Source organism: Poecilia reticulata, chromosome 12, assembly GCF_904066995.2.
Source record: "Poecilia reticulata chromosome 12, P_reticulata-male-v2, whole genome shotgun sequence".
In the NCBI taxonomy this organism is placed as follows: domain Eukaryota; kingdom Metazoa; phylum Chordata; class Actinopteri; order Cyprinodontiformes; family Poeciliidae; genus Poecilia; species Poecilia reticulata.
The window spans coordinates 12,261,660-12,287,606 of NC_088841.1; the positions used below are offsets into that span (position 1 = coordinate 12,261,660).

A 25,947-nucleotide genomic window follows, 5' to 3' on the forward strand; every position below is an offset into this window, starting at 1 on the left:
CTTATTTATTCTCAAGAAAGATTGAGTAAGAGATTACTCATCAAAATGTCCAAAACAATCTGACCTAGTTATGCTAATTATTTTACTAGACTTAAACTGTTTTTTTGTTGTTTTTTTGCTTAAAACATTAAATGTAAGATTGTATCCCTATCTGAATAAATGTTCCATTGTAAGATTATGCTACTACAACAAAACATGCATTTATTTAAAGCTTTTTGAAAATATTTTCCAGATGTGCCCGTAAATATAGGGGGCGCTGTAACTCTAGTTTAACAGTTAAAGCACTGTGAGTATTTTGTAACAATCTACTTTATATTCATTTACATTAAATATGATTTTTTTTTACCTCAAACTTAATGTAAAACTCTCATGAACCTGTTGTTTGACAACAATTTGATATCAAATTGTGACCGAGTCTGTTTTCATTTAGGAAATCAGGAGTTGAAACAGAAATGTGATTCACAAACACACGTTTGTTTTGTAAATACATAATTCGCCACACTGACTCGATCACACAGGACTTCTAAGGGCATAATCCCACACTTTACGTATTTTATTCAACATTTGAATCCAAATAAATTTTTGATACAGCGGTGAAGCTGAATATTACTTTTACATGCTATAAAATACAACATGAATGCACAAACAGCCCAGTACTTTGTAGTCCGTTGCAAAAAACAGTGACAAAATACACAACAAAATAGAGAATATCAGTATGCATCCATCTCAAACAGATCTGTGTGAATTGTTCCTTTATATAGAGACACTTAGGTGTTTGTAGATTGTGGTATACTTCCATGTTTGTGTTACGGACGCAGCCAACCAGCTGACACACACACACACACACGCACACACACACACACACACACACACACGCACACACACACACACTCTGGGATCAGGTGGCCTTCTCAGTGGGAGGGAGTCACTGTAAACGACAGCTGGTCACAGATCACACACACCTGAGCCACCGCCCGGGACGCAGGACGCGCCAGCACACTCTCAACATCACTCTGTCTCCCTACAAGAACATTTATCGCAAAGACACACAGAACGGCACGCACAGAAACGCACAGACGCCGAGAACAGACTCCATGACGGACCAGAGACGAGGCACGACGGGACTTGGCAGAGCGACATGGAATGGTTGGGTCATTTTGCTTCGACTGCGAAGCCGCCGAGCCGCTCAGTCGTCCGAGTCCTCCTGGAGCGAGAGAAAAGGACAGGTTTTGCTGTTGCGTAGGCAAATGTGATACGATCCCCCTACTCCATTATGATGTTGCATCTCAAGTCACTGGAGCTGGTCTATAAACACCCCACCCAGTCACATGATTTATTAATGACCTCTGAATGCTGTCACACAGGGCTGAAAGTCAGTCTGTGGCCTTGACAGGAGAACGTCTCGGACATATTTATTTTCTTTATCTGTAGGATCTTAAACACCTTTCTGAGACAATCCTGATTTACAGTGTGAAATATAATTAGCTCCCACAAGTAGCTGTAAGGTGAAACCTTTGATTAATTAAAATAATTGTCATCACCTTTATATTCTTGCAAGCTCTCAAGCAGCCCTCATAAACCCCACCATACAGGCATCCACTAGTTTGTTTGTATTGTGCGTAGAAAGCAGTTTGAAAATCTTTACCTCTGTAGGTTCAGTGGAGTCCGTATCGATCGGTGATTCCACTGCCTCTGGTACTGCTGAGACATCCTCACCCTGCAGGAAAAAATAGAAATGTATTTCACTTCCAAATTTTATACCTCGTCTCTTTCAGACATCTCGTGAAGATAACATTATACGGGACATCAATAGTGTTACTGTACGAGGGAAGCCCACATGTTTAGCCTCAAGCCTTTCTTTAGCTAAGCTAACTCATGTGTTGTGTGGTTGAAGAGTAATCTATTATTTTTAAGTCAATTTGAGACACTTGACTAAACGGTTCCTTGCAAGTGTATTTAATTGTGGTAAAGCAGTCCAAAGTCATCCATAACTGTGAATTATAAGGAAAAGAATGCAATTTTTTATAGCAAACAATCTGACTGGTAATGTTAATTTGCAGTCAGATTGTTTGCTGTAAAAAATTGCAAACAACCAGAACGAGCTTTCTTCATGTCGGTCTGCACATCACAGACAGACATTTTTGCACATTCTTGTTTGCAAAATAGTTCAACCTCAGTTAAATTGAATAAGGAGCATCTGTGAACATTAATTTTGAACTGCAGACACACATTTGATTAGATTTATGTCTGGCCTTTGACTGGGACATTCTAGCAAAAATAATTAGCTTTGATCTGTATCTTTCAGGTCATTTTGCTGTTGGGAGGTGAAACTTTTTCTCAGTCTGAAGTCTTTTTCAGCCTTTATTCCCAGCTCTTCCTATCAACTCAGCTTCCTATTCCCAGGGCAGGAAAAGTATCCCCACAGCATCATGCTGCTACTGCTATGTTTTAAAGGTGAGGGTTGCGTGTCCAGACAGTAGAGTCTGTTTACAGTCAGGTGCGTTTAGGTGGATGGCAGCTATGTCTCGGCAGTCTGTAGTTTTGTTGAAACTAATGTAGTTGTGCCATACACTTTAATTTTTATTTTCAAATGATAAATTGAGATCTGTGAGATGTTCAAACTACAGAGAATTGTTTCACAAAGACTAACCCCGCTTTACACTCCTCTACAACTTTCTCCCTGACCAATCTGCTGTGTTCCTTGGTCTTCATGATGCCGTTTGTTCACTAATGTTCTCTACCAAACGTCCGAGGTCTTCGAAGAGGAAGAGCTGTGTTCATGTTAATGTTAACTTGCACACAAACTGAATCTATTCCACTGAATGTTATTCTACATTCTGAGATCACTTTGCTCTCAAAATACAAGTTGACTTTGGAAATGCTTCAAAAGCTGACATCTAAGCTTTTCTAAGAAAAAAATCTGTTTAATCTTAAATGCAAGAAATAAATTCCACTGAACTCTGTTTCAGGATAAATGTACATCACAGCGGTCACCATGGCTGGAGGCTGCTAAAAAATAACGAGGTTTAAAACACCGATGAAAAATGGACGTCTCTCCCGTCTCGATTACACCGTGTGACTGAGCTGACCTTGATTAGGGGTGATCACTGTGTGCTGATGAGCGCTTGTGGACATGTGAGGCTACCAGATGGAGAATATAACCTTTAGGACGTCTTCATACCTTCTACTCCTCCTGTTGCATTTCAAACAAGCCATCAAGCCTGTGTTTTTCAGGGAAAGCACCCTCCTCCTACTGACCAACGTAAACATCCATCCATCCATTTTCTTGCACCCTTGTCCCTCAGTGGGGTCGGGAGGGTTGCTGGTGCCCATCTCCAGCTTACGTTCCGGGCGAGAGGCGGGGTACACCCTGGACAGGTGACCTGTCTGTCGCAGGGCAACACAGAGACACACAGGACACACAACCATGCACACACACTCACACCTAGGGGCAATTTAGACAGACCAATTAACCTGACGGTCATGTTTTTGGACTGTGGGAGGAAACCAGAGTACCCGGAGAAAACCCACACATGCACAGGGAGAACATGCAAACTCCATGCAGAAAGACCGGGGCTGGGAATCGAACCCAGAACCTTCTTGCTGCAAGGCAACAGCTCTACCAACTGCGCCACTGTGCAGCCCCCTAACGTAAACATTCAGGCAAATTTAGCCTTAATTATCTTTGCAACGCTAATTTACCGAAAAACAAACAACTGAGAATGATACATGTTAAGAAATCTAAATTCTTAACATGCATCTAAATCAAAGTGAAACCATTTTATGATTTCTACTTTCTGTTTTTTCACATCCACTTTCGTCCTTCATCTATGCATTTCTGGGTCCTTCTACCTTTCCAGCCATGCTGAATCAGAGTGAGTCACCAGCAGATGATGAATTGGTGAAACAATCGGAAGAGAAGATTAATCTGGACAAAGCATCACGGTGTCGACTGTTTGCTCTGCTGTGGGCGAGTCTTTATCTGTCTGAGTGTCTCAGGAGAGTGGTGGAGGGACTTTTTCCACCTGGCATTAATTTTTAAATAGAATCAATATTAATGATGCTTAATGACTCTGAGTCACTCGGGAGCTCGTGTTAAATGAGGACAATCTGCCGCCATCTGCATGCCAGTCTCTTGTTGAAAAGAATGTAGATTTCAACTTCTCCAATCTGCAGGTTTCTTCTTGTCAGATCAGTCAGTTGCGTTTACATCCCTCTGTTGGTCTGTGTTCTCTTCTTAAGATTCCACTCAATTATGCTACACTTTTTCATTTTGTTTAAACTAATACAATTAATTTCCGGTAAAAGGGATGTAAAAGCAGACAATTTTAATTAGTTGAAGATGAATTGAAAAAAAGCACTTTTTTTTTCTCTCCAAATCTTTAGTATCTTATCTCTTCGTGGGGCACAGGTTTGCTTACTGCAACCTGTAAAGGCACAATTAAGGAAATTTAAGTGCATGGCGTTCAGAAGTGACACGACTTACTTTCATGAATTCCCCCGTGCCTCGGTACCAATTAAGGAACGGAAGATCTAGCATCACAACAAACACTGAAAAATGTGTTTGTGTTCCCTGGGAAGCTTGTTGTTCCATGCTACTCAAAAGCAGGTGGGTAATTACAGCCGAATTCAGTTTTCATGTTCATTTTAACACCTCATTAATAGGAGTGGGATATGTAAATGCAATAGGCTTAAATGAAATATTACAAACTCCTCTCTTTGCTATCAGTATCTACATTTTGGAATGCGGCACCAGATTTTGTTGATGTTGGCGTTTCATTCAAACTAAATAAAACGCAAACGCAATGTTTCGCGAGGTCCGACAAAGCTCATTTATCCGCAACTACAAAAAGATAAAGGCATCGTCACGTTGTGCAAAAAGACAAACAGATCAGTCAGCAGTACTGCAAATAAACTAGATGACTTCAAGGATCATCTATGACATCATATTATTAATTTACAAAATCTTAAATAATCTTTGTAACTGCAAAACAAATACCCAAAAAACAACACTCTTTGCTGGGATACAAAGAAAGAGAAGAGCCATGATTTTATGTTGGAGACTAGTAAGGAAGAGATCTCACATTATTCTATTATTTTGCTGGACCCTTCAGTTAGCCTTACTGAAAAGGAAACATTAATGGATAAGCTACAGAAGCATTACTGACTTTTCTGAGCCTGAGCTAATTAAGACTGGACCGGATTGAAGTTGAAAGCTACTCTGTGGTTGCATGGATTCACAAGAAAGACCACAGGAGACGTTCTGTGCAAAGCCAGTTTTCACACTTGATATGTGAGGAGATGGTAACATGAGCAACAAACAGCTGAAACACACACAAAATTTATACATAAAAATGAAGATTCTGTTACGGAATTATATATAAAATTGCTACATAAATATAAATCGAGCTCAAGAGATCAGATACAAAAGATTTATATAATAAAATATACAAATTTAAAAAAAATGCAACTTTTTTAAATCTCAAAACTAAAACACAATTTTTAAAATTTGGTTTATATTTATTTCTGACAATTGGTAGAAAAACAACAAAACATATTTACTGCAATGAGTTTATTATTATAATCATTATTAATTTATTAGAAACTCAGTTTTTCTCTACATCTAGCGCTGTAGTGGATTTAGCTAACGAGTTAGCTAGAATTTAGCTAACTGGCTAGCTAAATTGTTAGTACATATAATTAAATAGCTATGAAGTCTTAACATTTTGACAATATATCTATTCTTTTTGTAATTTGTCTGAAAATTTTAATTCTATAAAATACATAATGTTGCATATTTAGTGGTCTTCCAAAGAATTTCAAACAAACAATACAAATAAAAGGGCCTTTTGAAGACATGACAGGAGCATCATTTTTCATGTTTGACTTCAGTCTGAACAGCAAATTGTTTGCTCCGATAAACAGCTCTGGCCTCCTCCTCCCGCTTTGACAGACGAAGGCCAGACTGACTGATGGAGAATGCCAGATTGCTACCAGTATGTAACAGCTTTCCTTTCAGGTGAGAAAGACATGCAGCAGATATGAAAAATGATGACAAATGACTCAAGGTCAGTGCGCCATTTTTAACACAGAGAAGACTTTGTTTGGAGCTTCATCGTGAAATGGAGGAATACTCTGTGCTGCTGCGTCCGGGTGTGTCTAAATTAACGGCTTTATCTGCACACAGAGCTCAGTAGTGGAAGCTTCTCATATTTTGGCATCTACAGAAAACAAAACATCTTCACTTTAAAAAAAATAAACAATAGGTTGCTCTCAGGGGCTTCTTTTAATTGCAAGTACCAATATAGAATGCTACTTGTGCAATCAGCTTTTTATGATAGTTCCTCGATACTGAATATTCCACAGCCAATAGCAGTGCCAAATGAGAAACTTGACAAACTGGTAGGCTATGTAAAGTCATACAGCAGAGGTGCAGGTTCAATAACTTTATACCAGCAGCTACATCCAATGCTTTCATCACCAAGCCCAGCGCAAAGCATTGGGTGCAGCATTGTCAAGCCACTGAACTCCAGAGCCATGAATACCAAACTATTCTTCTCTGTCATGAAATCCCATACAAGAGTCTTTTGTCTGGTAGTTGTGAGGAGAACTGCACGTTCCTTACTGCATTGTGTCAAGTGTACTATTTGACACAGATGGGGCCTGTTTTTCAGGAGTTTGGCAGGGGCCCCTAGTTCTACTGAAAGGAGCTCCTAATGCTTTTGCATACCAAGTAAGGCCCAGTGCTCTGTGAGAACATTTTAGAGAAGGCCCTTTTCGGGTTCAACGTGACTGTGTGCACACAGCAATGTGCAACACGGACATCAGGTATGACCCCTCAAAATATAACACTTCCTATACAAACCCCAACAAAAAACAATCTCAGCTTATCTGCTTTCAGCCTACCATGTATAAAGTTCCAGGTGGATAAAGTAATGAAACATCCGATGTCCATTTAGATATTTGAAATCTAAATAGACATGCAAAGCCTTTACTCGACTTCCAGTTCTGGGAAGTTAATACAGATTTTTTATTTATTACTTGCTGTGCATTGGTTTCCATTATTTATGAAAGACAGACATGACATTGGACAGAGATAAGCTAAGCTCTTAGCTCTTATTTATCGCCATCACATTAGATTTTGAATGATCTACTTTTGGACCAGATTTAATAAGTAAGCACTTTAGTTTTGTCTATTGAATAATAAAGCTGTATTTCAAAGTAAAAGATCAGGACTGTCTTGCCATTTTATTTTTTAAAGCTTGACAATTAAAATACAAAATTCTGCATTAAGTGTAGGTTTAAGTAATAAAGACACACCTTGACTAATTGCCACAACAAAATATGCAACAGATGATAAGAACAGAAGCGCTTAAGATGTTCATATCTTGGAAGAAATTTGCTTCTGCAAACCTCTGACATTTTCACGGATCAATTAATCACCCAGCTAAATTAACGTGTAACCAAAAACATCCATCTCTTCAACCTCACTTACAACATAATTGGCATGTTGCCTTCTCTAAATGTAATTTGTCCCAATGATGTTTACTTTTTAAGGTATTTTTCATGTAAAATACTATAAGACAGTAAGAATAAATTTGCTGAATAAAAAATTTGGTTGTAAAAAAGCCTTTTAATTTAATTTCCCCAGTGTGCATCTGTTCTACGTTTGTATACAAAGACATACTTTTAATAAATAAACCTACAGACCTGGTACTGTACCATAATGTAATGTTCAGGTAATCAAGCTGCGAAGGAATTTTTTGACACATCAGAAACAGCTCACATATTCTTTCTATTGTACATATGCATACCAATGGCATTTAATCTCAGTAAAGGCACTCTGTCTGTATTCATGAAGATTTACTCACCTCTGCAGGCCAAATGCTTGAAGTGATTCCAACTGTAGACAGTCCAACTTTTCTGATTATTTTAGCTAACAATTATTTCAATACCTGGGAAAAATTATAGACTATGTGTTGAACTTATAGACTGTTTTGGGAAAAAAATAAAATAAGTAGCACTGTAGATTTTACAACCCAAACCTAGTAAGCATCCCCCTTACACAACATACATAGAAACGACATCCTTTAGAAAGGTGAAGAGTTTATGGTTCCCAAACATCCCCTTAATTTCTTCCCATTTTGACTCAAGTAAAATGTGCCAATGCACATTGCAAGATTAAGAAACAGTGTAACAGCAGATGTAATTTCCCTGTGGGGTCACAGATCTGGGAGGCATGTAGCAGAGTGAGAAAATGCAGGCAACGATCAAATTAGGGATGCAGCCAAAACCTCTGATAACCAAAAAAATAAAAAATAAAAATAAAAAAAAAATCAGTCATGAACATTACCCGACTCTTATGCAAGAATAAAGTCGTGTCTATCTGTAAAAATTTTAATTTTGACAAGACTTTAAAAAGAAAAAAAACAACAACATTGTTTCTGTCTTCTTTTTTCCAGAAAAAGTTAAGATATTAAAACCTCTTCATGAAAAGATAAAGACATGAATCGGTGCTACCGTAAATTGTGTTTTTTTTGTATAGTTTTAACCAACAGAGTTTGATAAGTAATTAGAGTGCTTTATAAAAGCCGAAGGCAAAAATCTCATAAAATGGAACTGCTGTTTTGTAAAATACAAAAAAAAAAAAATGTTTTATGGAAAATTGTCACTTACTATTCGACACAAGATTAAAAGCCTCTTTCTTACTTGTTTGGCTGGATCCTTCTTGACCAATCCAGTGGCAGCGGCGATGTTGCCCGCTCCTTCCACAGTTTTCTGGGCCACAGCCGTAACCCCGGTAACCACAGCTCCGCCCACATGAGACACTCCAGACACAGTTTTTTCAGCGACTACAGGGACAAAAGGAAGGAGAAAGGAAAAGAAGAACAGAGGGGAGGCTGTATTATCACAGTTTTAACACCGAAGAGGATTACAAACAGAAACATGAAACAAATCCCACAATTTACTCAAAAGTTTTTTTAAGTAATCTGAGAAGCAGAGTTATACTGATAGAAACAATTGTAATTTATCACCGTTAGCTTGTCTTTCTAAAAATGATGCTTCAAGTCGAGTAATTTATTAATTATTTTGGCTGTGTTGCAAACAGATTAAAAAAATAAATAAATAAATAGGGTGCGTGCAATTCAATCAGCTAACCTAATTTGAGGAAGAGCCTCGGGTGAGTTCTGTTCAGAGAGACAGGGAAGGCAAACAAATTTATCCCCATGGTGGACTAATCATCTTTGATGGACGGTTGCAATCGAAATGGAGGCAACAGGTGAACTCATAAGGCTTTCGCTGATCAACCCGTACAGCATCATTAATCAAGACCAGGAGGCTCACAGGGCGTAATCATGGCCTGCACGAACCTCTACAAAGCAGATTATCAGATCATCTAATGCAGATCGCTGACAAGACATTATGTCATAGCGCATTTACTTCACCTGCTTAGTGTAAGAAAGAAAAAGACAAACCATCTGCCAGGTTTCCTACAGCACAATCAGTTAAGGTAGGCCTGGCTCCGCTTGTTCTCCACTTATTCTGAATAAGAAGTAGCAAAGCAAGGCCTGCAGGGAAGTCATTCAGGTGTAGTGGTGGATAAAGCAGTGGAAATGTGACACTTACTCACGCACAGAGATGCTACATGTCTGTCCTGTTAACCGCCTGAGGATTCGGTAAGGTAATCTAATTTATTTTGCTTTTCGATCATGTAAAAGATCTGCCGAGTTAAAACTGGTCCTTTGTTTATGAAATTAGGCCTGGATTGGTATGACATTCTCAAACTATGGCAATCTTGTGTAAAAACAACAAAAACAGTACGGTTTCATGGCATCGTAGGAATCACTCGAAAATATAAAACAAAAAAAGCGTTATATGATTCAACTGGCTTAATTTCAAACAGACAAGGCACAATTACTCCTTTTGCTGTTAAAATTATATTACATATTAATTACTGTAGTCAGGACTTGATCAACTATATCACTTCTATCCATTAGTTTTGTCCAGTTGCTTTTTTTATTTTTATTTGTCTGACGTTTTATTCTGAACCTAGATGTTGTGTTTTCATTATGTGCGAGAAACCATCACAATTAAATAACGGCTTCAAAATATCAGTCCTGTTGGTTCTTTGAATATCAGGTTTCACCAACTATTTTCCAATAATTACATATTGTTAACTATGTAAAAATCCAACAGCTTAAAACATCTCACACAAATATGGAAAAACACAACACAAGCAAACAAAAATAATCAACTCCTAAAAACCTCTAATTAACATCCAAAACTTCCTTTGACTATAATGCTATCTTTGGCATTAATTAATTAAATTGGTGTGAATACTTTTATACAACCTTTTTGCTTTCTTTCGTGTGGGGGCAGGAAATACTTAAAAGTGTTCTTTTTCAGTAAGCTGACTGGCAGTGTGCAGCAACAGGTGGGGAAAGGACAAAACTGGTTCACATTGTGTTTCAAAAAAATCAGATAAAAATCTGGACACCTTGTCACCTTTCATGATGTCAATAAAGAACATTTTACTTATTATGCCTGACTGGCAATAAGACACAGCAATTTTTACGCCATAACCTTTTAAAATATTTGTATACCTTCATACCTGTCAAGTGCTTACCATAGCAGAATGCTTGGTTTTAGGTGCCCAAAAAACACGTGTTTTAATTTGTTAGATTTTCCCCACGGATAACCAATAGTTTTAAAACCAAAGTGTTATATCCCTACATCCAACCCAACACTTGACCCAAAATCTTGTCAGACAAAACAGGAACAAGCTCTAAACTCGCACTTTGCACACGCTTGTATGCTTCTGCTGTGTTTTGGAGGTAAGGTTACATTATGGATCATTTTTTGAGCTGATGATCACATTTCTAGAAATGATGTTTTTATGAAAGACTTCTCAGAAATGATAAGCACGAAGATCATGTTATAAAATGTTAAGGCGGACAAGGCCTGAATATGTAGGTAACTATCAATCTATTTCTATATCTAAAAAAAAAAAACTTGTCTGGATAAAATCATCCTTGGTCATAAATAGTAAGATTTAAATCAAGAACATTGGTAAGAAGGCATTGACATTAATAGAAAGTTGTTACCTGTGGAGACTCCATCCTTTGTTTTAGTACCTGAAAGACATATATGAGTATCAAATATTTACAAGTATGACAATCAAAACGATTAAAAAAAAAAAAATCCACATTGTATTAATCTGTGTTGACTACAGTCACTTCCTCAGCATAAATGAGATGAATTCCCGGAACCCACCAACATACATAACCCCATCCTTCGTCATCTCAGCCGCTCCAGTCACTCCCTGCTTGGTTTTCTCCGCCGCTGCCACGACCCCATCCTTGGCTTTGGAGAAACCCTTCATCAGCGCGTCCATGGCGGCTCGGTTCGGCTCCCAGATTGATTACACGCACCCAGCAGCTGCAAAGCAGATCCAGTCAGACGGATGAATTGAATTAGTCGCTGTTAAAAACACAGAAATAATGACACCGCCCCGCGTTTTTTCTTTTCTCTCTTTTTCTCCCCCCCTTCTTTTTCTTCCTCTGAATGGTTTATTGTACAGGCTGGAATATCTGTGCTGCCCAATGCGAGCAGCTTTCGGAGCAAATCCCACCTGTAGGAATTACAGCCTGTGACTGGCAGCAATGAAGGGCTTTGCTATTAAAACAAAGAATAGTAAAGGAGAAAATGGAACTGATACGCGCACATATGATCATATTACTCCTACGACAAAGGTTCTTTTTTTTTGTACGAAAAAAAAATCAATAAAATAAGAGAAGTGCTTTTACCCACCTGTTTGCTTCAACTTCCTTTCAGCACACAATGTGACGGATCTTCCCGGATGGCAGCGGAGTATCCAAAAAGAGTAACACCGGCTTTACAGAGTCCAAACTTCAGCTGCTCTGAACAGACGACGGTGTGTAGTGTCCTCCACTCGGACGGACAGAGAGGACTCTCCGCGGGTCCGTTTGACAGACGCCTCCCACGCCACAGAGACGAAGAAGGAGCGATTGATCACTCTCCCTCACATGGATTACGTAGCCGCCTCTATACGTGGGTTGTCCACAGTGAGTAGGAGCAGCATCAGCCTCTTTTAATGTCATCTGCGGCTCAACTACCAATTAGGCTGGTGGCAGAGTAATTACTCAAAACAACCGGGCTCAGCTGTTCTCTCTTCCCAAATGTGACTAGGATGATAACAGCAGCTGCATGCAGCAGGTTGATGGCTACTGGAGGCGATTTTCATCGGTTCGTCTACAAATGTGCTCACGGCGTAACGGGAAACTTCTGCAGGATATCAGGAAGGCAAATAACATCAATTTGACCGAGTTTTGGGTGAATCATTTAGCAACAAATGTAACAAGGTAGCTTAGAGTCGATGTAAAAAGTTAGACACACCTCAGCAAACAACAAATCTATTTAAATGTGTTTTATTAGTGGAATTTAAAATGGCTCATCATTCCAATTTCACGTGTCACCTTTATGAGAACTTAATACCTCAATTGAAAAATGCATTTGGATATTTACTCGCCTCTAAAATTACTTGCAGGCAATTCAGAAACAAGTTTCAAAATATACACAAAACCCTTTGCATGTTAGTTTTGGACAGACAGACGTCGACTGAACATTTAACCTCCTTCCAACCCTAATTCAAGTCCTCCTTTGAAACCTTATTTGAACCCTCCTTCCAACGTTCTAACCCTATTTAAAATCCTCTCTTCGGCCCTCCTTCCAAAAATGATTAATTTCACTGTGTTATAAAGAACCATTGCATGGAAAGTTTACTGGATTTCTTATAGATCATATGACCACCAACGTGCATGTGTGGACTAATTTTCTTCATCATCCTCTCCTCACAAAGACCAGAAACACAGCAACATTCTGACAACCTACAGCACAGCCATTTTCTTTATAGTTGCCCCCTAATGAGCTGACTTGAAAGTTGTTTTGCAGTGTTTAGGAGAATTAAAAGATGGTGATAAAGGGAATACAATGAGGCTTGCTCTTTGTTTTATCCTTTGTGAATGACCGTCTTCAGTGAGTCACTGCAAATACCACAAGTGCTAATATCTTTTTTTTTTTTTTTAAAGCTGTCTTTTATTGAGAGCAGCTTTAAAAAAGGCACTGCCCTACTTTGTTAATCTTTAATGTAGTTTGAAGTATTGACCTGAATGAGAAAATCTTCGGCTTCCTTTACAACATTAGACCTGCACTCTGAGGAGAACAAAGACGCATGAAGACATTCATGACTTCACCACTTTTCCTGAAGTATACTTGTGTTTCTAATCAGACCTTGTTCCCTTTCTTTCTTTGTTGTATGCTCAGAGGGTGTGTGTGTGTGTGTCTGTGTGTGTGCATTTGTTAACTTCATGATTGCCTCATTAAAGATACACCGGCTGAGATCTGAAGTTACAGAAAAACTAAAGTCTGAAAATGAGAAAAAGGATTCAGAAACAGAAGTAGGCTACTCATCCTGCCACCAACAGACGCTAAACCTGATTACTGTAACTGTCACACAACTTCAAACACACCATTAAGGGACAATAACGTATGCACTCACACACACACACACACACCTACACACACACACACACACACACACACACACACACACACACACGCACGCACGCACGCACGCACACACACACACGCACGCACGCACGCACGCACGCACGCACACACACACACACACACACACACACACACACACACACACACACCCAAAACCCCAAAACCTGTTTGCATGTACAAAAAAATCACGTTCTCGAGACTGATTTATTTCACGTCAAATAGCGCCACCTGCTGCAGAATTTTTGCTACAGCCTTTTGAACCCCCTGACCTGAACAGAACAATCCAGGAATAAAAAAAAAAACATTGCTCTCTCAGATAAGACAGAGATGTGGCTTGAACGCATGTACAATACGGACTTCCAGGTACCTTGCAAAAGTATTCTCTCCTTTTGACTGTTTTCAAATTTTGTTATGTTCCAACTACAAACTTCAGCCTATTTTATTGGGATGCATTTTTTTCTTTTTTCAAATGTAAATCTCCGTTTTATGGAGTGTAAATTTGAATTTGGACCCCCGAGTCCATAGCTATTTTGTAGAAGCATAATTTAATTGAGTTACAGCTGTACAGTGCCTAAAAAATATTCATACCCTGGGATGTTTTACCCTTTCTTATTCCTTTTATACATAAATCATAATCAACATTTTGCTTTTTTGACACCCCCCCCCCAAAAAAAAAACCCCCAGAAAAAACATTTAATGAGAAAATGAAAAAAAAAAATCTTTTACAAAATAATGAGAATTAAAGATGCTAAACATAAAATAAGTAATCACATAATTATTCACCCTTCTTAAAGTGAATGACCAAATTCTAGAGATTTTTCAGCAAGAAAATGACAAAAACCACTCAGCTAAAGCTACACAGAAATGGTTTGAAGACAAAAGGTGAGATGTTCTGTTGTGGTCAAGTCAAAACCCAGACTTCAATCCCGTAGAGAATTTGTGATCCCCCCATCCCCCCCACACACACACAACGTGACAGAGATTGAACAAGTCTACAAAGAAGGATGAAGTAAAATTGCAGCGTCCAAATGTGCGAAGCCTGATAGAAACGTGTCCACACAGGCTCTGTGCTGCGATTGCAGCTAGAGGTGTACCTACTAGATACTGACTTGAAGGGTGAATATTTCTTCTGTCACTCATTCTACATTGTCTGTTTTTATCTAATCGTCATTAGTTTGAAGAAATCATATTTCACTGTAATGCTAAAGGTTTGTTTTTGTTGTCAAAATTTGGTTAATCTTGATTGATTTATAAAAGCAACAGGGGTGAATACTTTTTATAGGCAATATAAGTGTTTTAGGGTGTGTACCTTACAGCTTCACAAAACTAGAGACTGAATGTTTTCACCCGTTCCTCTTTTGTTTAACTGTTCAAGCTCAGTCAGATTGGATGGCCAGGGTGAGCATAAATCTTCCAATCTTGACACAGACTCTCAACTGGATTTAGGTCTGGACTTTGACGGGGCCATTCTAGCACACGATGATCTTTTGATCTAACCCTTTCAATCTCAGCTGTGGCCGTATGCTCATGCCCTGCTTGAAGATTAGCCTCAAGTCTTTTGCTTCTTCTAATGGGTTTTCTTTCAGGATTGAACTTACCTTCATTCACCTCCCCATATGTGGTCAACTTCCCAGTCCCCATTGAAGAAATGTATCCCTCCAGCTGATGATGCTGTTACTACATTTCACCATGAGGATGCCATTGTTCAGTAAGATATGCAGGGTTAGCTTTCTCTCACACATAGAATTTATGTGGGCTAGAAAGTATAATTTTCAAGTAGCTGTTTTTACAAAGTAAGTGTGGTAGATAGTTTGTAGCTTAAATAAATTAAACAAAATCCCGTCTAAGATGGCACTGGAACAAAACCACAGATTATGTGCTGAAAGATGAAAGCGCCCTAACTGCTTGATCCGTTAATATTCAGTTTGTCCTGCTGCGTCTCCACAGAATATTTACTTTTCCCCAATGAAAACCCACTGGATTTGTTTTGATGACACATCCATCCCCATAACTGCTCCCTCTAACTGCATTTGCCAGGACCTTGTCCATGAATTGAATCATCAGAAACGTATAGCCGCCAACTGCGGAGGAGTGATGACTGATTGTGAGTTAGTCACTCGTTTGGGTGTTGGTGGATACTTGGTCTGATTGTTTGGTCCAGCCACAACAAGTAAAAGGGTGTTTAAGTTTTCACTTGTGTTATTATAGTCCTCAGATTTGCTTGGATGACCTGATTTCATAACACAAATTCAGCTGTTAGACTGTGTAAACATTTAAAAATGCACTGCTTGCAATTTGACACTTTTTCACTGATGTCATCTTTATCGTTAGTATTACAATTCTTATTTTTACAGTACAGTGAAGCTTGTTTTAGTCCATTCTACTTGTCGTCCATTAGCTACATTTTTAGGGAATATTACCGCAAAATTCACCAAAACAGCTGGATGCTATAAGCCTGAATATATGTCATTTGACCTTTGAATTTAAAAGGATTGCGTGACTTATATTTCCCATGCCATTAGTGAGTCACCTTAGATTTTGATTTACTTGATCAATGTCACTCATTGCTATTTTACCTACTCTGTTTTCAGGGAGTAACCCCACTATGACTAAGTTTATATTTCGGGTGGGGTGATACTGAGCAGATGAACTCTTACCTTGCGCAACACCTCTTTAAAGTAGGACATCTTTATTTTTCCTTCACTACTTTCACCCCGCAATCTTAGAATGGTTTCAGTCATTCAGGTTTTACTAGTAAAATGCTCACATTAACCTTTGTGTAGATAATTTAAAGAAATTGCGATTGTGCAATGAGTAATATTTGGTTTCAATTTTGTCAGGCAGAACTGGATTTTTTAATAGCTCTCACACCTGTAGGTTTCCACATAGCCAAGCAACATTTATTTGTTCTTTGTAAATACTTTTCACATTTTGTGAGAAATTAATTATAAACCTGATCTTTTATTGTGCAGCATTTGCCTGGGGGCAGGGTATTTTTGCACAAAACCGCCACTAGATGGCACTACATGTAAGTGCAATGTACCACACGGAAGCCCATTCATGGACGAGCTTCTAACTTGTTCTTGTTGCCTTGTTGCATTCATCCAGGTAACAGCAGATCAGTTACAAATCCAGATTTCTCAATCTTTAATAGTTGGTAAAACTGTATCGCAAAAAGGTAATAAATGGTAATCAGAAAACCACTAAAGTTTCTGAAGCATAAAGGTCCGTATTACTTTTTATTCCAGAAATCCTATGAGAAATAAATGCATTCCACAGCTATACTCACAGTCACTGTTGTGAAGAATTACTAATATGTTTATCAGATGGTTGAGTATGCAAAATCATTCTGTTCTATTCAGATTGACATATGACTGTGAGTCCTGAAGCAGAACAATATAACTCAGATGGTGCTAGATGGCACCAAGTGTAAAGAAAATGAAATAGAACGCAAAAAGAAAATCTAAAATTACGCACCACTGCTTTTGGTCTGATCGACCATCATATTTCTTCAAGTTATGATGATATAATATGTAGAAAATGTACAGCGATGAGTCATTCATGAATGTATCCTAAGTGAAACCTTAAAAAATATCATCACAGCGATCTTGGCTTTGGTTTAAACGCAGAGCTATGCCAAATCCTTTTAAACCCTTCTTTCTGCGTCCTTATCAGATCTGTAACGCACATTGGCTTCTCTGTTGAAACTCCTGTGGAAATCTTCAAGAATCTCCAGAACCTCTTGGTGACTCATCCGAAAACCCACCTGAAAAAACAGGGAGTGCTTGCAGTCAGATTGTGTGATAAATCAACATAACATGATTGAGTTTTAATCTGATTGTTCTGACACTCTAAACATCGAGTCTGCGGCCTCACTGGCCTTGTTACAGCTTGAATGAGATGTTAACTTGTGGATAAAACAAAAACTGATATTTATGTTAACAAAATAAGATCATGTAACCAAGTCTTCAATGAAGCATGTTGACTAATGTATTAGAAGCTTTTCTTTTCTTTCACAAATATTAAAAACTTACGGTAGTTTCACGTGTGTGTGCATGCATTTTAAGATGGATAACCATGTTGAGGCACCATTTGCTGGAATGTGGACTGTAATGGGACATAAAGTACTTGACAAAAGTATTATTAGTCTGATCAGGATCTCTTTTCGGTGTCTCCCTGTGAAGGTATTTTGGGCATGTCCCACTGGAATGGAACCCCAGGGCAGACCAAGAGCTGACTGAATAGACAGCTCTTGCCAGTGTTATTTTCTGGCCTGGAAACACTTTAGGATCCCTCAAAAAATGCTGGAATGCGTTTCTGGCTAGAGCTCCATGGCTCAGTCTTGGGTAAGGGCAAGACAATGAGTCAATATGTGTAACAACCCCAGACATGTAGAAAAAAGAAAGGTAAAAATATCAAGATTCCGTTTACTTTGATATTTGCTGTCACTTCTTTCTTGTTTTGTTTTTATTGCTAGTCCTTAGTCATGTCCTGGTTTGCTATTTCCTTGCGTTCCCAGAAGCGTTTTATAGCTAAAGTGTTAATTAGTGATTTCCCCAGCTTTCCATTCATGCTTGTCCCGTTAAAAGTTCTGTTAATCTGACCCACCAGTTTCTCACTCCTGCAATCAATGTGCATTTGAGATTTATGTTTTCAGTTGCTTGATGCTAGATTCCTCCCTGGTGCTGTTCGTCCTGCTTCTTCAGCGTCTCTTGTCTGCAAGTGTTTAGTTTTGGTATTAAAGCTCAGACTCTGCATGATTTGCCTGCCTGTTATTTGTCCATTTTGAACAAAAAAGTGTCAAAGTACAATTTTTTAAAATTGATATTTAGTTTTATTCATTCAGAAGTCCTTAACAAACCAATGTAAAGAAAAATGAAGACATTGTTGTCCACAATAGAATGTAGTCCGTTTCCCAGACTCTTTTTTTGGACATGGCATAAAGTTGTTTGCACACACATGACAGAAACAGGAACTATTTTGCCAAGACTAACAGGCCTCAGCAACATCACAAACCATCCTACAGACCATTGACTGTACATCAACCATTTCCACTGCCAAACTCCTATTTTGTCCACAAGTCGTCCTTCAGGACTTTTATAAATGTTTTGGCGCTTTTGCCGAGCAGGAAGGAATGACTGAATGACTCCGGCATGTCTGCAGCTGTGGGATGTTTCACCAACCTACCTTTGGAAAGGTCAAGGAGTTCGTTTTGCATTGGAAATAGTTTAGAGTTAAAATGTGGTGAGAGAAAAAATGCTTTGCATGTTTTCTGCTCCAGAGTAAACTTTTTCTTTTCTATTTTACTCCCAAATGAAGTTGATTTTAAATACACTCATTGAGAAACTCTTCAGAATTAGGAGTTTATTTACTGTATGCTGTTGCGTTAACTTCTGCCACAATTAGATATGAAAAGGTTTCTGTTTCAAATATGCCTTTTATAAGCAAAGTATGTCTTTACACGCTAAAACTCAAGAGGATCCAGCATGATCTGGTCACACAGTGATTAATAATCCATGTATATTTGCTCTTCGAACGGCTGATAAGAGGACACAGCGAAGTGACTTAAGAGTTTACTCACTCATGGTGACTATCAAATACGTTTTTCTTTTTCAGTCGGAGATAATAATGAGTTCAAAGGGAAGCTGCAGAGTTTCAGGGAAACTGGGACCAGATTGATAGATAGTTAGCTGTACAGTATATACAGCTGGAGAGTCACAGCTGTTCTTTGTTGCATCTCAGCAACACGGATCAGGAGGATAACCTCAAAAACTAAATTAATTAGGGATGTCTTCTCCAAAAACATTTCCATTCGAGATGAGAAGGCAAAACTGAAGCCTGAGTTCACGTATAGCAGCGCATTCGTCAAATGGCCATAAGGCACTTGTTCGTTGATTCTTCTCTGTAAAATCAACAGGACAACTGGTTGTAGTTATAATCAAAGTACAACTGAAACCAAATGAAACTATTCGTAGCAGCCCCACAGTAAATCGCAGACATTTCCCTGAGATGTGCAGGAGGAAAAACCCATATGGTTCTGTGCCATGGGTCTGTGGTTTCCAATACAAATCTCTGGAAGGGGAAAAGGCATTTTCACTTTGGCCTGCTGCTGCTGCACAGCATCAGTCTGTTTCACAACACATTTTGCTTGTTTTCTCCGCATTACTTAACAAGAGCGAGAGCTCCGATCTGAGACTGGTCTAAGTCGAAATATGTGCGACGCATGTCCATTACAAACATTGCGAGAAAAGTTATTTGACCAATATCACAATGATCCAATTTATCATATTATGTGCTTTTACAGCTTTAAGTGGTGAAAAAGAACTGTTGCACCAAAAACCCCTTTAGGTTGTCACACAACTTCTGCCTCGGCTGTTATACCTCAAACATGAGGTGCACAACCATTGACACCCAGCTCATGATATCATGTAAAGTATGTGTGGGATACGCTCGAGCGTGTGTATGCTCCAGTGTTGCTGTTGGACGGGATCCAGGCTTGCAGATGGCCCTGGTTTGTGTTTGCACTGAACGGCTGCAAGACTCTCACATCCCTAGTGACCATTACAAACCATGTGCGCACGCAGGATCTCGTACAATAGCTTCTTTAAGAAATCTGATCAGAATTCTCATCTAAAGCATTTTGACTGTATCTGGGCAACTCTGCTTTGATGACAAAGAGATCTTCGAGATAATTTTAGTACCATAACATGTTCTGTTGCTAATTATTTCAGAGTTTGTGAGCTCACAAAAAAATATGCAAATATCATGTGAGAACTTTGTTTTGATCCACAGCGCAAACATGCCTGTTTGTAATCTTCTGTCGCGAGGGAATCCCCCATTGTCACGACAGTTGCTTGCGTCTTTCAGGTGTGTTCCTATCTGCGCGGTGACGGTGTTCCGTTTCTATCTTTGGCTCGAGTAAAACGTTGCAGGTAAAAGTGAGTGTACCTGCTTTCACCTCTGCACACTCCCATGCTGGCAGCCACTACTATAGCAACAACAACAACAACAACACAACAGGACGAACTTCCTGGGAGATCCTCTGGTATGCAGACTCAATGTTTGTCGACTCAGGAATGTTGCCGGGGAGACTGGAGGCCGTAAAGAGGGAAGCCCCTTATCTGCTGACTTTGTCGTTTAACCGTTGTCACAGTTCAAAGGCCGGTTAGAAAGGAGTAGAAACAGGCGCACACCTTGAAGGTTGGCCTATATACAGTGTGTGTCGCCATGGAGACTGTTTGGGTGGGGCGTACGCTCCACAGGGCATGAATGAAGCAAAGCGGAGGGAGTGAAAAGAGACAAGGGCGTCCCTTTGGCTTTGAGTCAGAACTTGGAGACTTCAACAGGAACTCCGGAGTAGTACGTTCATGAATGAGCTAAAAAAAACATAGACTTGTTTATGTTTATGAAAGGCATGGAGGGGTGGGTTTAAAACCTCTCTCGGAATGTGATTATGACACAGATTTCCTCTCTGGTTTAAGCAATGTTTAATGCTCCGTCATTCTCGTAATGACTTTCGATCTGCCGTGTGTTTGAAAATGTGGTTTGGGTGTAAAATAACCAAAAATTGTTTGTCTTTGTCTGCCTGCACATTAAAAATGGACAATCAGGCCAAGTGGGATGGGCTTATGGGCAGTGATCTAAACCAGTGGTCTCAAATTCTGGCCTCTATCCTGCCTCTTACAGATGAGTTCGCCGTCCTACGCGCTTGAATTAAATGGCTAAACTGCCTCACTTGCATGCAGTCAAGTTGTACAGAGTTCTGCTAATGAACTAATATTGGAGCCAGGTTTGCTGAAGCAGAGAGGCATCTAAAATTTGCAGAACTGCAGTTTGAGATCCCTGATCTAAACCGTAGAATCAAACACTTCTGGTACAGTGGCATTATTTTACAGGTCAAGTGTTCACACAGGAAACATTGTTAAATAAATTTTTATCAAGGTGGCTCAAAATTATCCATACAAATCGAAAAAATTTTTAGAATATTGAAACCTACTTCTCTGGAGGTTACAGTACAGTCTGTTGACTCCAGTGCTCCATATTATCCAATAGGCTTTTATATGTCCACTCTCTCCCTGGAAAGGATCAACTGATTTATGATCTGTCGAATGATCAGAATTACAACTTTTTTGCTTGACTGAGACGTGTTAGTGTCCAGATGATGTCACCGGCTTCAATCTGACCAACCCACATGGGTTTGCTTACACTGATCGAACCCATGATTCTGAATGTGGGAGTGGTATTGCATGGCTCTGCAAGTGAAAGGTAAAGTATCCACTCTCTCAGTCGTACCTCACAACTCCCAAAGTAATTTGCATGGTACTTTTATCTGGCAGGCAAGGAAAACACACACTTAACAATCCATGCTTCTCAATACACATCTGCTTCTCACAAGCACTCCACAGTCCTTTGCAACAGATTTATGGAGTTCTTCAATGACGAAATTGAAGATATTCATGTCCTTCATGTAAAATTGTTGACTGTGCACCATTCCACACCTGGTTCACCTGTGACAACATCATTCTCATTACAATGTCCTCCGTCATTCAAAAATCAGTCAGTTAACTTGGTCAAATTCTGTTTTCTGTCTTCAATTTACCCTGTATTCACTGAAATCATGCACTTTTCCCTCTCACCTGGTTCAGTTCTAGCACACCTCAAAACAGAACATTACACCAATCTGGTATTAAAAACTTGCTTTGGATTTCAAAACTCTTAAGAGCTTGAAACCAGTTTCAAACCTCTCATTTTCCGTTCTCTACACAGTTGTGTAAGGACAAAGCTTTGTCTGCTACCTTTACTGTGAACCATTATAATATCAACTACCTCCAGCCATAACTTACCCCCAACAGCATTGCCACTCTTATTAAAGCTCTTGTCACATCCTGTGAACTCCTATTTCTCCAGAAATCATAAACTTTAAAATCCTGTTTTTTTTTTTTACACGGAACACTCTCCATAAACTTGCCCGTCCACATCTCTTTCCAGTACAGTCTGGTCCACCTCCCTCCTTTTCATGTCTTCTGTCCCATTGCTCCCATGAGACTCAGGTCATTCGGCTTCTATACCTCCCGATACTGGAATACACTCCCTTTTCAACGTTGTGTGAACTCTAGACTTGTCTCAAACCTAATGTGTACCATTTTTTTGAAGTTTTTATTCAGTAGTTTTAGATTGGACGTAGTATTTCCTACTAACGTTGGCAACCTTGTTTTTAATTTTCAGCTTCAAATGTAGCGTGACCATAAGACTAAAGTTAATTAGAAATAAAATGTCAATTAATATTATTATTACTAGTTGAGAGTTAGTTATTGAAGTTGAGTTGCCTGTTAGGAGCTCAGAAGATGATACATACTTACTGAATAACTGCAGCCTGTGTGTGCTTATATGAACTCCGCTTTGATCCAATAAAAGTCTTTTGCAATGTTTGCTGACATATTCCAACAGCAGGCTGGAGATTTAGCCGTACGCTGTTCTTTTTCTTGGATCTCTGAACTTGTCTCAGTTAGTTTTACCGCCCAGAGCACTGAAGACCTGCAGGACACCAGCCCAAACCACACAGAGCAGCGGATTAGGACAGCTGCAGGGGTGAGACATTTTGCGGTGTTGGCATGAGTCACAACTCTGAAAACAAGCCTTTTGGTTTTTCTCTGATGTGAACTTTAATTTGCATAGAGCAGTTGAGATAACGGCCCAAGATGACTGCTTTTTATTTGCAGTGTATAATTCACTCCTCTTCCTTTTTTCCCCCCAAGGGTTCCCTCCTCTGTTTTCGTTTACTCCTTACCCGGGGCGATTTGTTAACGTTTGCCCATATATTGTTAATGACGGTGAAGCAAAGCTTGAGCTAAAGCAATTGATCAATATTACACCATGTCTTCCTATGGAGCCCTCAGGAAGATACCCTGTTGGACAGCTGAAAAACATCAAGTGACCTTTCCTTTGATAAAACAGCATTTAAGGATGGCAAGACACGTAATCAATTTGGATAATGTTAATATATGCTGTGAAATATTGATAGGGATGATCTGCCCCCTGGGAGGTGCAGCTCGTTAAAAAACATAATCCCCCGAGCATCCAGCCAGTGAAAAAAGATTAGACAGGGGTGTTTATGCTGAGGTTGACCTGCTGAATTAAAGATCAACAAAAATCTGGTTTATACTTAAACAAGCATTAATAATTCATGGGAAGGCACAAATGTGTGCTTAGTGTATTTTACATTTTATTTCTTAAAATGTAAAATTACTTGTTTGATTCGTTTTTTAATAGGTATTCATTTTTGCAATGGTTTTTGCTCAGAAAATGTGTTTTCTTCTTCACTTTCTTTGGTGCAGACATCACCCGTGTCAGAAATATAAACATTTACAATTGATTTGCAATTATAACTTAAACGCCAACAAAAATGTTTACTTCATGTAAGACAAAATGAAACAACTAATGATAAGTTTTTTCATAAAAAAATCTTTTAGTAAAGAGTAAAACATTTTGCTCCACTGACCTTTTTACTTATTTCATTCATGTTAATGAATATGAACGCAGTATAAATGGTCTTAATTAAAAGGTTGTTTTAGTAATTAGTTTTTGTATTTTGTGTCTGCTCTGAATTTAAAGTGTGTGTTTCAGATAAAAGTTTTTAACATCTAAAATGTAGCAACCTGTCAATAGCACAGAAACGATGGTTGAATTTTTACATTTTTCATTTCCATTAATATAAGTAAAACAAAAACAAAGAAAACATATTTTGTTTTGGTTTTCAAAACAAAACCAAAAACAGTTTAAAAACAGTTTAAACATTAATAATAATTAAAAAATAACTCGGCACAGCATGTCAGGTAACAAGTAGTAGCTATTTCAAACAATTTTTAGGTGAATAAACTTCTGGAGGAATGTAGGTCAGATTTATTAGATCTTAATTTAGAAAAAATCATTTGGAACTGTTAAGGATCAAGTTACCAAAACGTGTTGGTAACTTGAAACCTATAAAACCTATAAAAAAAATACTTTGTCTTTTTTTATAGGTTGTCAGAGGAAGATTGGTAGAAAGTTAAAAAAAACAAACAAAAAAAACAAAACAAGATAAGTATGAAAAATATTTGAGGGATCCAATTGAGACACAAAATTGATCAACAAATGTTACTAAAAACATTATTTTAGGCTTTACATGTTTTCCATGTTTTTCAGAGTTTAATGAAGACATATCCACAAAAGCGATCTGTTGTATTGTAATCTGACTATTGTAATAAGGTTACAAGATACTGATGATCACAAGGCTTTCTCTTTGTGGGACACAACCTGTCTGGTTGTGTCCCACAAAGACACAATCAGATGGGTCTGATATGACCTATTTATAGGTCATGTCAGAATGCAGGTGGGTGATTTATGTGCTTCAAACCTGGAGATGGTGCTGTTGTTGCTTCAGCAGCTGTTTTTTTTTTTGTTTAGTTGTGTTCCATCTATCAGTAGGTACATTAAGAAAATTCAGAACCACAAATATTTGTTGCTGTTCACTTTCCTTTAGACGTGGTTACATTAAAGATTCGAAATATGCTTACAGTATTTCGTGTAGCACAGTTTCAGAATCTGTTTTCTCCTATTTTATGCATTACCTGCTAAATATTGTTTGCTTACAGTTTTTTTTATTTTTTATTTGGGTTTGCACAATATAACTTTTTCTTGAGCACCACGGATATCTATAGCTGTAAAACATTTTCTTGATGTTGCAATATACTGTGAGAGACATGCTTCCAAACTGGTCCAGCTGGTTTCTTTAAAGCGCCGATGGACAATAGAAGCAACAAGCATCATCATACACACCCTAAGAGGCAGGCATTGTCATAATTAACATTTTTAAAGGAACACGTGAGAAATTGCCAATGCCTGAGTGCGCTAGAATTGAGCACGTAATATTTTCCATGATGACAGTGAGGGAATCCTGCGGTGCACCTCTGACGGCAAACCTTCCTTGTGTCGTCATCAGAGGTTTAAACTGTTGAATAATTGTTTTACTCTTGCAGAGCTCTGATCATCGACACAATGGAGATGTTTTCTTTTCTATATCAGTTCAGAAAGAAAGTGAGTTTAAAGATCTTACACAATGAAAAACTATTGCATAATGCCTGCGTCGATTAGTTTCGGGGTTTTTTTTGTTTTAGCATTCAGAAACATTTGTTACTTGCAGGGACAGAAGCCTGTGTATGTGTTCCAATGAATACAAAGGAAAATGTCCACAATTCAAATGATGTCAGACAATGTCAAACAAAACCCAAAAATGTCAGGATCAACTTGTTGATATTTACAAAATGAACCTTAAAAAAGAAAATAGCAGACAATAATAATAAACTGATAACAAATAGAACA

At 38.6% G+C, this 25,947-nt stretch overlaps 1 protein-coding gene across 1 annotated transcript; it reads right to left on the bottom strand.

The window, feature by feature from the left end:
• Window positions 1-521: 521 nt before the first annotated feature.
• On the bottom strand, window positions 522-12,101 carry LOC103473856 (uncharacterized). The gene is made up of 6 exons (XM_008424439.3): window positions 11,812-12,101; window positions 11,275-11,439; window positions 11,106-11,135; window positions 8,710-8,852; window positions 1,646-1,717; window positions 522-1,204 (listed from the first exon to the last, which is right to left on the bottom strand). The coding sequence occupies exons 2-6, from the start codon at window positions 11,393-11,395 to the stop codon at window positions 1,187-1,189; spliced, it is 384 nt and encodes a 127-aa protein (XP_008422661.1). The 5' UTR covers window positions 11,396-11,439; window positions 11,812-12,101; the 3' UTR covers window positions 522-1,186.
• Window positions 12,102-25,947: the final 13,846 nt, after the last annotated feature.

Coding starts and splice junctions, on each gene's coding strand:
- LOC103473856 (XM_008424439.3), bottom strand. CDS start 11,395: ATGGACGCGCTGATGAAGGGTTTCTCCAAAGCCAAGGATGGGGTCGTG. Junction 11,136..11,274: donor GGATGGGGTTATGTATGTTG/GTGGGTTCCGGG, acceptor TATGTCTTTCAG/GTACTAAAACAAAGGATGGA. Junction 8,853..11,105: donor AAAGGATGGAGTCTCCACAG/GTAACAACTTTC, acceptor TTGTCCCTGTAG/TCGCTGAAAAAACTGTGTCT.